The following is a 14,436-nucleotide window of genomic DNA, read 5'->3' on the forward strand; positions in this document are numbered from 1 at the left end:
TTTTTCAAATCCAGTGTTTATTTCAGAATGGACAAAATTATTATTATAAATCTTTAATACGATCTTCATATCGACACCGGTTAGTATCGGTTTCGGTTATCGGCCATAACAGCCAGAATCAACTTGAACAACTAGAACAAAAATTGCAAAGTGTGGTTGCCGCATTCGCTTACATGGGCCCTTCCCACTTGACTGAGTACTTGAAAATGTTAGACTTGAAAATACGCTTGAATAGTTTGGTTAGCTACTACAAATGTTATGCAAAGCTCGGCCAATCACAGCGGAAGTTAGGTAGGTTACTCCGGAAGAAGAACAATAAAAAGGTATGACAATAACTAATAAATAAAACAGTAACTATAGTGCAACCACACTAATTAAATCCATACCGGACAGGAATGTCATATTGCTCATTAAGTTGAGGACAGGTGGTGAAGTTTCTTAACCCATTTTGGACGGGAACCCCTTTTGGTGTTTTAAGCATAATATCATACTTCAGCTATTGAAAAATAGCAGATCTACAAGCTCATACCGAGTGCCGCGCTACGAGCTTGTAGGTCAGCGAACGGTTAGCGATTCAATTCCCTGTAGAGAACGGGGTCGGTCGTCTCCAGAGCTCTGCAGAAAGCGTCTTTGGCCCTGGTGGAGTTCAGGAAGGAATGGAGTTTCCTCATCTTCTCGTGGGGGGTGCTGGTGGCCCTCACCGTGTTGTAGGCTTCCCCCGAGACCACGCGCTCGTTGAGCACCAGGTCCAGGATGTGGTCCACCGTCTTCACCTCGTTGACCAGGCGGGTCCGGTTCCGGTCCACAAAGTGATCCCTCGCTGAAGCACACGAGCAATGAAAAGTCCAGCATCAGTGGAAATATAAGCCTTCCAGTACATCGATGTTCAATATGCTGTCATGTATACGTGACACTGTTTTTTAATAACTACTGTAACTAGATGCACAAAACCTCAACCTCAACCTAAAATGTTTATATATATATATATATATAAACATTTTAGTTGGTTTATATAATTATATAAAAGACCCGTGGGAGGTGCAAGTCTAGTTTGCAGGCAGACATCACGGACAACTTACTGCATCAACTTATTTATTAGTGCTAATAAATAAGTTGATGCAGTAAGTCGTCCGTCTCTGTTCCCTGGAGTGTGCAGTCCCTTCCTTGGAAGGTTTATTCCCTTTTTGAGATATATATATATAGACTAGTTTAAACAGCACTCACCTCGTGCAAATGCTGGTGCCGCTGCTGCTGTAAGAAATAAAAAGGCATTCAAATGGGGGTGAGGGAAGGGGGTGTTTGATGAGCCTTTGATTGAGGTCTGAGGCCTCAATCACACGTATCAAACACTAATCAAGCAAATGTTTGGTCGTTTTTTTGGGCCACCACAATGCTTTTCCAATGGGAGTCACATCATGGTTTGAGGCTCGACTAACGACCACACATTTGCTTGATTGGTGTTTGGTACGTGTGAATGAGGTAAGAATAAATGAAATGCACCTCCGTTTAATAAAGTTAAACGTCACTCACCTGGGACCGACGCAGCCGCAACTCGAGGTTGTGCTGCAATGGAAATCAAATAAACGTCATTGAAAAAAATGTAAATGCAAACACCTGAGATAATATTATGGCCTGAATTGGCTTAAGTAATGTTGGAAACGAACCGTATTTTTTATAGACAAAATATGTATTATTATTATTATTACACAATGTTGTCAAACCCACACACTAAAAGGTATTGTAAGTGATATTGCTTTGTTAAATAAATGTTAAATAGCTCTATATCCTGATAGTGCTCTTTGCTATCTGTGTTTGTTCATTAACAGGAGTCTCCCTGTCTCTCCAGATCTTTGGCATTTGGAAGTGATCACAAAAATAAATGAGGTGACACATTTAGAACTGGAATAGTATCAAACTGAAGCTGAAACATCTGTATTGTCTCCTGATTTTACTGACGTTGGCAACGTACTGTACCTAAACATTTATTCTCCGTTTATTAAACAGCTGGAGAGGTGGGGAGACCCCTGTTACTGAACTGTACTCTATATAGCAATGATAACTAGAATTATGGGCTTATAATATACAAATACAAATACAAGCGACTTCGGCGCTAGCCGTGAGGGAGTATGAATTGACTATTATAGAGCCTATAACTAAAGTCGGTTCTGGGACCATTCCCCTAAAAAGAAGTATTAATCTGCCTAGTTTAGCCTTTATTTACCACTAGGAGTCTCTCTTCTGCCGCACGCTCCTTCATCACCTCTAGGACCACTGGGATCGTTTTCTCTACTAGAGAGAGAGAGAGAGAGAGAGAGTTACTTATTCTGAGAGATTATGAACTAAAAGACAATAGATTTTACAAAGTAGGCAAATTCAATACAATCAGAATCCAGAAGTTTTTCGTCTCCTGAAGATCACATCACATACACAGTGTACCCCAATGTGACGTGAGCGGTGCCTTTGGAAAGATTAGGGAAATGAACATCGTCCCGTTAGAAAACGTTCAGCCTAAAAATTGAATTTAAATGATATAATTACTTACAGATCCTCGAGAAGATAGCGTTCGTTTTCCTGAAGAGCTCTGTAGAAGATGTCTTTGGCCTGTGGCCCGCCGCAACTCAGGAGTTTATAGAGTTCCCTCATCTTGTCCGCCCTGGTGTTCTTGGACCTCACGGTGCTGTAGCCCTCGCTGGACAGAACATCCTCCTGGAGGAGGATGTCCAGGATGGGCTCGACCACGCTCACTCTCTGGATCAGGGCAGGCCGGTGGTGGTCCACAAAGTGCTTCGCTGAACGATAAGGAGAATGAAAACTTGAGTTGTGGGTGAAACTGGGAAAACATGTCCGAACTGAACCTTCAGGGACACTATTTAGCAACATGAAGAAAAACACACACACACACACACACACACACACACATCTCACCAGGGGCTCCTGCAGGGGCTGCAGGTCGAGTACTGATGGAACAGGCAGATGGAGTGCTGATGGAAGGGGGCTGTTGGGAACTGATCTGTGCGAGCTGTGAGACCGCTGGCCTGGATGCTGCATTCAAAGTGAAAACAAAGAACAAACAACTCAAAACTCAACTTACATTTATACAACATTTCTGCAGATTTTATCCGAGCCTTACGGCTACGATTGACAATATCTAGGCCGAATGTAATATTAACTGTCAACCTGCTTAGGATCTGTCCATTTCTTTCAATGGACGGGAATGCAACCCTAGGCTGACTTTGCAGTCGTTTTCCAGTTCAGGTTCCAGTTAGTTTTCCACCTCTCTCTCTCTCTCTCTCTCATTAGCAGGCAACAGTGCAGCACTATCCCTCTCTCTGTTTCTGGCACAACAGCGCCCCTACTGGTACTCATTATACTGGTGCTCATTAACCATGTGTGTGTGTGTGTGTGTGTGTGTGTGTGTGTGTGTGTGTGTGTGTGCGCACGCACGCACAGCAATGGCGGCACGGGGGAACGCCGGTGGACGCCAACTTTGCTTGTTCTTTAACATCTACCAACCGCACCCGTTCTAACTATGATCGTTAATGTAGTGGGTGCAGCTTTTGGAACTTTTGCAACTCTTGTGGCGGTGGCGGTGGCTGTTTGTGTGTGTGTGTGTGTGTGTGTGTGTGTGTGTGACTGTGTGTGTGTGTGTGTGTGTGTGTGTGTGTCAGGATATCACTAAAGATGTACCCAGCGATGTAGTCTACTACTGGTGGCTGAGTGTCAGGATATCACGTAAAGATGTACTCAGCGACGTAGTGTACTACCGGTGGCTGTGTGTCAGGATATCACGTAAAGATGTACTCAGCGATGTAGTCTACTACCGGTGGCTGAGTGTCAGGATATCACTAAAGATGTACTCAGCGATGTAGTCTACTACCGGTGGCTGTGTGTCAGGATATCACTAAAGATGTACTCAGCGATGTAGTCTACTACCGGTGGCTGTGTGTCAGGATATCACTAAAGATGTACTCAGCGACGTAGTCTACTACCGGCGGTGACCACGCTGCCTGACGGCCCCTCCCGTGAACAGGTGCCGGGAGGAGAGGCAGTGGGACCCGGTGACTTCCCCGCGGTGTGTCGGTCCGCCATCGGGGGGCAGCGGTGTGTGGACTTCCAGGCCCATGAGGGCGCAGCGTCACCGGGAGAGACCCGGTGAGTCTCCTACGGCGTATGCGACTGCTGTTGGAGCAGATGCGGGGGACGCCGCGTGTCGTCACCGGGCGGCGGTGTGAGACTGCTGGCTCCGTTCTCTCTGATGGTCCAGCCTGGGACATGTTGTCCACAGACAGTTGTTGGAGGGACATGTCCACACTGACTCCACAGACAGTTGTGGGAGCGTTTCGAACTCTCGACAGCTTGGAGTGTCCAGAGGATGAGGCAGAAGGACTTGTGAGATGTTGTACTGTCCCTGTTGTACTGTATATGCCACCATATGAGACTAGCCTAGTCCTGAGCACTGTCCTGTGAACGAATATGGCTATCAGAGATGCTGCTGAGTGACATTCTTGCTGGAACATGATTCCAAGACATGTGTCAAGACACATGTGTCATGACATGACATGTGTCAAGACATGTGTCATAGGCTTGTGATTGTGACATAACTGCACCCATAATGTGTGTCCTTGTGCATTTTCCTTTGTGTGGACATAAATACATTCTTAAAATATGTGTGTGTGTGTGTGTGTGTGTGTGTGTGTGTGTGTGCGTGCCTGTCTGTCTGTGCCGTGTGAGAACTTCGTGTTACAGTGACAGCTTTATCAATACCAGTATGACTTTGGCTGACAAAGGTGAAAAATATTACGCTACTGTATTTTAACATCAATAATTTATCATCATCGTTCATTAACCCATTTAGACCTACGTTCGATTCTACAAAATGTCTTCTAAATCAGGTTTCTATGTCAGTGGTGCTCAAACTATTTCATGTCAAGGACCCCAAAAATTATATGTAATTGGCCGCCAACCCGCATTTGAAAATATGTTGTTCCAGGGACCCCACAGAAGCAAAGATTTCAGTAAAAACGTGCGCTCTGTTTTGCCGCACATTTTTTCACGATTCTTAAACAAATAGCAGACCTACAAGCTCGTAGCGCTGCACTCGGTGCCGCGCTATGAGCTTGTAGATCTGCAATTTTTTCAATAGCTAAAGTATAACAATGCTTAAGACACTAAAAAGGTGTTCCCGTTCAGAATTTGAGTTTTGAGTTGATAAATTGAGTTTCACCATGCGTGGCGGATGGGGCAGTCGGAGGAGGCGTGGCTGCTGTGGTGGTAACCGGGCTGTGCCACGGCAGCGTCCTCAGACCAGGGAACACGTCGGTCAGTCTGCTGTCCTGGAGCAGACGCAGGAACGTCTTGCAGACAGTCTCCCCCCGGTAGAGAATCTTCTCCACGAGCACGGCGGCCGCGTCGGCCGGCCGAGGGATGGCCTTCAGGTTGGTGTACTCAAAGTTCACCAGTAGCTTCTCTTCGAACGCACACAGGACGGCGTAGTGAATGTTTCCCGTTAGCATGTCTAGGATTTGCGTCTTGTGCCGTGTTAAAAACGTCGTAGCCTCCATGATGATGATGCTGCTGATCCCTGGAGGAGAAAGAAAAGGGATGACATCAGTGGTGGCGTCATGCAGATTGAACAGCACTAATAACTATAGAGCAGGGGTGTCCAAAGTGCGGCCCGCGGGCCAAATGTGGCCCTGGGGCGAATTTTATATACCCCACAGAGTCATTCATACCTGAATTGTAGTATGGGATATTTTTACATTTTAATTTTTTAACCTGGGCATTTCCCGGAGTATAATTTGTCTGGTTACATTGGAAATGTGAAATAAGGCTGAAAAAAGGCTTAGTTACACATTTTGTTTACAGCACACACCTGACAAAAGACCATTGATATTAAATATTGATGATGATACTTAAAAAGAATTGTTTAAATTTGAAGGTACATTGTGTAGTTGGTCCTTGGGTGTAATTTGGCCCCCTTTGAAAGAAGTTTGGACACCCCTGCTATAGAGGGTAATAGGGTATATGCGCATGCTTAAAGTGAATGGCACATCGAGTGGCAAATCAACATACAAAGTGAGTTTAACATTGTTTAACGTTGTTTAATGCAATCAGATATGACTTTTCTGTGTGGATGTATCATGTATGGGCTGTCAAGGCCAGGAAGCAGTTTTTTGCCACTCAGTAGGCGTTCCTGCATAACTTCCTGGTTTGATGATGTCATGCGCATATCCTCTATTGGGGGGTTTTCAAGCATGAGCACACATGCACTTACAGTATATGGGCACATTTCCTAATAATGACTTAACACTTCTCCCTTAATCCTTTCTTGAGATGCTGTGACCTCTGACCTGCTGTGATGCTCACACCTCGGACTTCCCTGAAGCAACATTGACACGGTAATGTGACGTCATGTGACGTCATCATAGGTCACCACAGGTGACCTGTGATTACCATAGTGAGTGGTGACTCAGCAGGTAGTTTAGTGAGCCGTTTCTCAACTACACTACTACACTTGCATACGTACATTACTAAATGCAGTCAGGGACCACATTTCCTAATGATGACTCAACAGCATACATACATTACTAAATGCAGTCAGGGACCACATTTCCCAGGGCAATGCATTCCAGAGGGTCGGGGACCTTGTCCAGTGAGCCTCAGGGCTCTCTTGACACAGTGGGGCAAATGAGCTCACTGTTATTGTTGCATTCCAATATTATAATATTAATATTCCTAATATCCCATTCCAATATTTCATTAATTGTTAATTAAAAGTGAATAGGCTCTGCGCCATATTGGGAAATAATTCCTTACTTCCTTCACAGTTATTACCAATTATACCAATAAAGTCTCTAAGTCACTAATTTAGTGTAGCACAGTGTTTCTCAAACTTTTACATTTTGGCCAATGTGCATACATAGGAGGTCAAACTAACAAGTGGAAAACTACATTAACCAATCGAAAATTCGACGTCGAAAATTAAATAAATGTCTTCTAAATCCTGAAAGTTATCTGAAATACCTATGTTTCTCTATCAGTGGTGCTCAATATTTCATGTCAAGAACCCCCAAAATGATATGTAATTGGCCGCCGACAGCGGCACTGATGAGCTATGAGCTTGTAGATCTGCTATTTTTTCCAACAGGTAAAGCATAACATAATGCTTAAAACACCAAAAGGGGTTCCCGTCGAGAATGGGTTAAAACTACTGTATCGGTATCAGAAAAGTATTAGTATCGGTCCTTATTTGTCATAACGAATCCGATATCGGCGAATATGCCAGTCTAACATGCAGCGATCTGGCACAGCGGTAAGGGGGTTGACACTATGGCAGGAAAATAAAATGTTGGGCCACGTGGAGTTTGCTTTGGAGTTGCCCAAACTGCAAATACACTATATGACTGAGGACTGGAGTCTGCTATAAACACAACACGAGATATATAGCTAGATGGCTATAAACACAACACGACGAGATGGTATCTGGATCGCATCGGGAACGAAAAGAAGTGTATATTGGGACATCCCTAATTAAAACGTTCACATAATTACGATCTCCTCAGAGTACACTGTGAGAGTCGTTGGAGTTTATACATTATTGCCAAACAAGGGGCTAAGCCACTACATTTGCTACTATACCTATGGAAGAGACCGTAGTGGACACTTTCTCATGATTGGCTGCCTCGTCTCTAGGCTGCCTCGTCTAAGCCAATGGGAGACTTGACTCATAAAACCCATACTCTGAACGATCTTCTGACAGACATACTAGGCGTTGGAACAGCAACATACCGACACGCCTACACGGGTTGTGCAGTCGACGCACTGTGATTGGCCAGTCGCTGTGATTGACAGCCTAAACCTAACCCTAACCTTAACTTAACTTGCCCAGGGGCGTGATTATAAGCAAAACCTGTGTAGGAATTAGTATGTAGTGTAATTGGAACATACATCCGGCAAGCCCAACCCAGTAGTCACTTTGAGTGGCACCACACAAAGCCACGGGTGAACATGAACTGTATGTCGGACATTACTATTACTAACCCTACCACCAAACCCCAAACCTAAACATAACCGCAAGCACGTCGCAAACACATGTCGGACCAAAGCAAACTTCACTTCATCCGCAAAAAAATGGTGTTTGCGGTGGACACAAAAATGATATGAGCAGGATTCGAGCCCACTCAACCCAGGAGGTATGGATTGAAACTAAAGCGTATTGCCTAACGAGGCATGCTATGAGCCGGCTGCTGGAATGCTTTTCTCGTCTACTTCATTATAACACGCCCAAGTCATGTAAAAGAAAAGGAAAAACCGCGCCCAGTAAGGCAAGGTTGGGGGTTGTGGATTTTTTTCATAACGATGCTGATGTCTGAGGTGGGTGGGTCTTTCAGTGCCTTCATGATGCTCAGTGACATCCCAGAAGGTAGGTTTGTTTCCCTAGTGTCCACATCCTTCTTGTGAATTTCATCCGTGTTTAGTGATGGAGTGATAGAGAAAACTCCCATACACCCACAATGGGATTTTTTCTTTTTTCACTGGACCATTCTCACATGTCCCAGCAATGGCTGGAGAATAGGATAAGTTCGCAGCTCCATTATTTTTCACAAACAAAGAAACTACATGATATCGTTCTTTTTAAGTCTTGATGAAATATTAGAGTACCTCAGGTTGCCATGTATTGTACTATACTAAATATGTATTATGGAATAGTTTACATCGGTTTAGTGATGGTGTGACAAAATGTATGTTTAGTGTTCTAGGGTTAAGATCGGATTGACCTAAATGTTTCAATATGTAACTGATTACACTACTGAAGGCTATACCCATAACTTGTACGCTGTACCATTTTCAAAGACACATTGGCAGCCCCTCACCCTGGCCTGTGCATGCACATTTCTGTTGTAGCCAACCACAGCAAGCCAACGTTGTTTTAAATGGCACCCCGTTAGCAAGTCGGCAAGACCGGTTACACCTATCGGCCGTGTCTAATCATACCATTGATCCAAAATACCCCTCAGCCAAAATATACATAACATAACCTACCTCGAAAAGGCACCCACAGTTCAGGTATCTTCTATGGTGTGTTGCTGAAAATGTTCTCTTCTCAAGACAGATCCTGTAAAAAACATGAAACACACACACACACACACAGTTAGTATATGGCAATTTTTGAAATGCCATTTTTACAAGTGTTTGCCTTAATTTGCCATTTTATGGCAAGCTTTGCGACCCCTCGCAGTGAGCCACTGGTTTCGAATGGACTATAATGTGACACAGAAATAAGTTGCCTAATTAGTGCAGATATTAATAGTACTAAATAGCAATTATAGTATTGTATTATTAGTATGTAATCTAGTTATAATTGCTATCGTTAAATAATAAGCTAAATAATAGTGTAGATAATACTGGGACAACATTGCCCTTACTTTGTCTGCTCTGCACAAATACTTTCAGAATAGTAGTAGGACTACACAAGTCCTACCATATTAAGACAGCTATACTAACTAATATACTTACTAGGACTATACAATACTGTTATGAGTCATGGCCTCAGCTGCCTGAGTCACACTACACATAGCTGCATGAGCAGCTACATCCTAATTCCTATATATAACCACTTCCCCAGGCAAGTTAAGTTTACTGAGGTTAAGGTTAGGGACGGGTTAGGTTTAGGCTGTCAATCACAGCGACTGGCCAATCACATCGCATCGACTGCACAGCCCGTGTATAGGCTTTGGTATGTCGCACATAAGCATATTGATAACCATGACATGATTGTCTACTACTGTATCAAAGGGACTGACTGTTATGTACAATGTGATACATATGAAATGCAAAGCGTGGTCCTGCTCATTCTGTTCTCATCATAATATGGTTTCCATAATCTATACTAGGGACGCCATAGATCTACTGTCCTACTGCACATATTCCTCTGTGTGTCATAAACTTCAGAATGCATGGTAACATAATCACTCTTGTGTTTTCCGCACCTGCGACTCGCAACGGATCTTCACCCACCACCCAATCAAAGGGATATGGAGACTTCTAGATGCCTTAGAGATGGTCGCCCTTAAAAATCATTACAATTACTACTGTTTTTGTTTGGGTGTACAGTAGCTATAGGCTACAGTATGGGCTGTCAATGCAGGCTGTTGTGAAACTGGCCCCTGAAAATGGCCCCATCCCCGGACCCCAACCCATTGTTCCTTAACTTCCTTATAGGCTACACGTTTTGCCTGTTTGTAACCTGATATGATCCCTTTTTATTTGCATAGAAACAAGTGTATTGCATGACTTTATAAATGTTTTGATGAATTGAAAATAGAGGGCATTTATATGATATTTTTCTTAGCAGATTTTGTATTGACCAGTACTGTACTTTCCTTTAACTTTACTGTACACATTCTGCAAACTGTATTAATACAATGTTCAACAATCATACTAGATCCTACTTTAGCAAAACAACTATAAGTATAATACAACTAACTAATATAGTAGCTACTTCACTGAAACAAACAATGTGTTTGCATCTCCTCGCCGATCCTCACCTCTGGGAAACGGCACCTCAGAGTCACATATAATTCAACGAGTCACGACATGTTTGTTTGATATTATAATAAGTAATCAATTAACATACCACTATAGTTGTCTCTGCGGGTCTGTGCTGGGGCTGAACAACAGGAGAGTTTGGCCCAGTTTAACCGTCTTGGTTCGGGTGTTTTAAGCGCGTCTATGTGTGATAAATGTGGGATACTGCTGTGACTCAACAACACGTGTTCACTCCGCAAAATAAATCTCAAACTGCCAAAGAAAAAAACTCCCTGTTGCTTTGCTGTTTCTTCACCGTCCTTTAGTGTACTGAGTGACTACCTATACTGACAGTCAGTCACACGGTACGCTACGTTCCGTTCTGCGTCTATGGTTCTGCGTCATTCATCCAATCATATACCCGCCCTACTATATCCGGTCAACATTTCCGTTTCCGCCCTAGACCGGATCTGCAACCTCCTTGCAAATGTAGTTGAAAAAACAAGAATATACAAATAAATAAAGTCCTATCACAAAAACATTAGCGGGCAGCGGCCCCCCCATAGTAGGCCTAACTCTGAGGACCCCCTAGAGGTGTGTTGAAGTGCTTTGACCCCTTGAGATTAACCACCTCATTTCCAGGGGGGTTCACAGATTACACACAGACATTAGGCCTACATAATTATTATAACACACACATTACATTAATGCAAATAAAACAGACTAAACAACAACAACCAATAAGGGAGGAAAACAAAAACATAAAACAACAACAACACCACAGAGAACATGAATCATTGCTCATATGGATGTTATATTAATAATTAGTGGGAGCATACTTTACAGACAGTAGGCCTACACACGCACGTCGACAGTGGGTGCAGGGCCAAAATAAGGCAATCATGGAAGGAGGGATACTGGGGGGGGGGGGTGTAGCCTACTGCATCATATGGTCCCTGAGTGACTATGCATTCAGTAATGTACTGTTAGGCAACTGAAGACTAGTTGATAAACAGTGCACTAAGGTGAGTCACCAGTGGTGACCTATGACGACGTCACATTGACGTGGCAATGTGCCCCCGCACAGTCGCACACCATTATTTTGGTGAAGAATTACTTTATTGAATAAACGACAACGTTTCGATCTTAGTAGATCTTCGTCAGGTCAGTAAGTAATTCATAGTAGTAATTAGTCAAAAAGAGCCTTCACCTCTAAATAAACATGTTGGTAGCCTATATGTTAACACTAATTTATATTGAATGTGTCAAGACACAGTAAAAACAAAACAAACAAACAAACAACAGGGAAACTTGTTTTCCCTGTTGTTTGTGTCTGAAATAAAGTTTTCAATCAAATCAATCAGGGTGGGACCCATCTCTGTTTAGCAAAACTGTCGCTACAATGGGTTTGCACTGCCATCTATTGGTCAGAGTGTAGAAGTACAACTTGTCAGTGCTACTGATGCAGGTTCAGCTGACAGCAGAGGTAGCCGTAGGTAATAAATAATCATTACCGGTACAATACAATAATAATAATAATAGATGCACAGCAGCAACAACAACAACAACAACAACAATGACGTTGAAGTGGAGAGAAGGTAAAGTGGCAACGTCTGTCTGTCTGTCTGTCTGTCTGTCTGTCTGTCTGTGTGTGTGTCTCTCTCTCGCTCTCTCTCTCACGCACACACATGTGCGCGTGCGCACGCACACACCCACACACACACACACACACACACACAGTCTTTCTAATTCTCCCGTTCTGACACTCTCTCTCTCTCTCTCTCTCTCTCTCTCTCTCTCTCTCTCTCTCTCTCTCTCTCTCTCTCTCTCTCTCTCTCTCTCTCTCTCTCTCTCTCTCTCTTTCCATGTTCAAACCACCCCAAGCTGTCAGGACTATCGTACAGGTGGACACAGACGCTGGACTGCAGAGAATGATCGATTTTGAATCTTTGATCACTTTGATCAGTTGATGATTATTGTTGTAGATAGTTATTTTGTTTTTATTGATCTTTTTTTATTATTACTAATTGCAATGGAAACGGAGTGCTTGACGATCTTGCTGTTACTGTGGATTGAATGTAAGTTAAATTAAACATAATAGCATATAATGCTTTATACTATACACATGATAGCTATTAGCTACCATATGGAAAGTAAATGCTTATGTTCCGTAGCCTACTTAAGTTGTACTTTTAACTCCTCTAGAATTATTTGAGAACTATAGTTAAAGTATATAGCTTATAGTTATGAGTTACTTGTTACTTTATAAAATGTCTATACAAAACATAAACACTGCAGCAGTTCTAAGGCTAAAGGATTTTGTATAGCCTACATATTTTATAGCCTACATTTGAAAACTTACTTACTTACTTAATTACTAATCTTATATTTGGTATAATTCGATGCCAGTATAGGCTACGTTTGTACTGTTATGCCAGCATACATTTTTGAATACATAATTTGTATAGCCTACAAGAACTGTTTCTACATTGTGTTATAGTCCAATATTCTTTTACTGTAGTCAAAAAATATGTGAGTATACAAGTCCTACACTGCTTTCACCACTGCTAGGCTACTACACATTGGCTGCTACTTATTTTAATTGTAAGGATCGAGGAATAGGCCTACGTCTGCATCTGTACCCAATACTTTAACATTAACACGCAGTACGTGCCTCATTTGAACGATAGAGAGCTGACTCTCTGGTATTGATGGTACTTTACTTAATTATTGATGTGCTTTGTTTGGAAAACATGGAAAGTGCACTTTGACAGGGGAAATGTACATGTGTCAGTCAGTCAGTCAGTCAGTCAGTCTGTGTGTCTGTGTGTCTGTCTGTGTGTCTGTGTGTCTGTCTGTGTGTCTGTCTGTCTGTCTGTCTGTCTGTCTGTCTGTCTGTCTGTCTGTCTGTCTGTCTGTCTGTCTGTCTGTCTGTCTATGTGTGTGTGTGTCTGTCTGTCTGTCTGTCTGTCTTTCTGTGTGTCTCTGTCTCTGTCTGTGTCTCTCTCTCTCTCTCTCTCTCTCAATCTCTTCTTTGTGTATATCTCGGGGTGTTTCTTTGGTGGAATGCTGGTTTCCCCGACGACAAGGGTGAACCCTGACCCCTGATTGGCAGAATGGGGCAGATAACAGAGCGTAGAAATGAGTTGAAATGAAATAGTATCACATGCAGTTACAGTTTTATTCTGTTCTAGCCGACACACCAGAGCAGCGAGCGTGTGTCAACTGCCAAAGCTGCACCCCTTTTTTTTGGGGGGGGGGGGGGGGGGGGGGGCATCCTCCCCCCAATGTGATTATAGACCCATGTTCATTTTGTCGACTATAAAACTATGACAAAAAACTACCCTTTGTCACTGGTAAAAACTAAATAAAAACACATAAAACTAAGCAACCATGACTAAAACTAGACAAACTAAACAAGATTTAGTTACAATCTTCATCAATGTCTACATCTATCAATGTATATGCAATTATGTATATGCCTAGTCAACTAAAATTTACCAAAACAAAAAACCTCAGATGACTAAATTGGATCACTAAATTACTAAAAAGACAACCAACCATCCATCCATCCATACCCATCCATTCATTCATCCATCCATCCATCCATCCATCCATTCATTCATTCAATAAATGATATGAACATTTTTCAACATGGATGCGATTATGACAATTATATACCAAAAAAAGGGAGAGATTATCTCAAATAATTTGTGATTACACAATTATGACCGAGACAGGAAAGAAACACTCCCAAGATTACAAGGTGTGTCTAAGGTGTGTGGCAGTCGCAGACACACATAAAAATACGAGCTGGACTTTGAACCGTGTGTGTGTGTGTGTGTGTCGGAATGATAACACACCCCGCAGACAAAACACAGGAAGTGAGTGGACAACATTTATCAGAAG

The 14,436-nt window shown here is 42.7% G+C and overlaps 1 protein-coding gene across 7 annotated transcripts in view; it reads right to left on the minus strand.

Moving 5' to 3' along the window:
* LOC308323153 (uncharacterized protein) overlaps positions 1–14,436 on the minus strand; it is a 16,274-nt gene continuing 1,838 nt past the window's right edge. The window contains exons 1-9 of one of the 7 annotated variants that reach the window (XM_080774805.1): positions 10,637–10,854; positions 9,043–9,115; positions 5,225–5,581; positions 2,926–3,042; positions 2,543–2,789; positions 2,222–2,289; positions 1,531–1,563; positions 1,225–1,251; positions 1–820 (exon numbers count right to left, since the gene is read on the minus strand). In XM_080774805.1, coding sequence (XP_080630931.1) covers positions 567–820; positions 1,225–1,251; positions 1,531–1,563; positions 2,222–2,289; positions 2,543–2,789; positions 2,926–3,042; positions 5,225–5,561 — 1,083 coding nt within the window. In that variant the 5' untranslated portion in view covers positions 5,562–5,581; positions 9,043–9,115; positions 10,637–10,854 and the 3' untranslated portion in view covers positions 1–566. Of the gene's footprint in view, positions 821–1,224; positions 1,252–1,530; positions 1,564–2,221; positions 2,290–2,542; positions 2,790–2,925; positions 3,043–5,224; positions 5,582–9,038; positions 9,116–10,632; positions 10,855–14,436 lie in introns of those variants that run through there. The other 6 variants (XM_080774804.1, XM_080774807.1, XM_080774806.1 and 3 more) reach the window with 6 other exon arrangements.

This window comes from Protomyctophum bolini (assembly GCF_963924005.1).
Source record: "Protomyctophum bolini genome assembly, chromosome: 2".
In the NCBI taxonomy this organism is placed as follows: Eukaryota; Metazoa; Chordata; class Actinopteri; order Myctophiformes; family Myctophidae; genus Protomyctophum; species Protomyctophum bolini.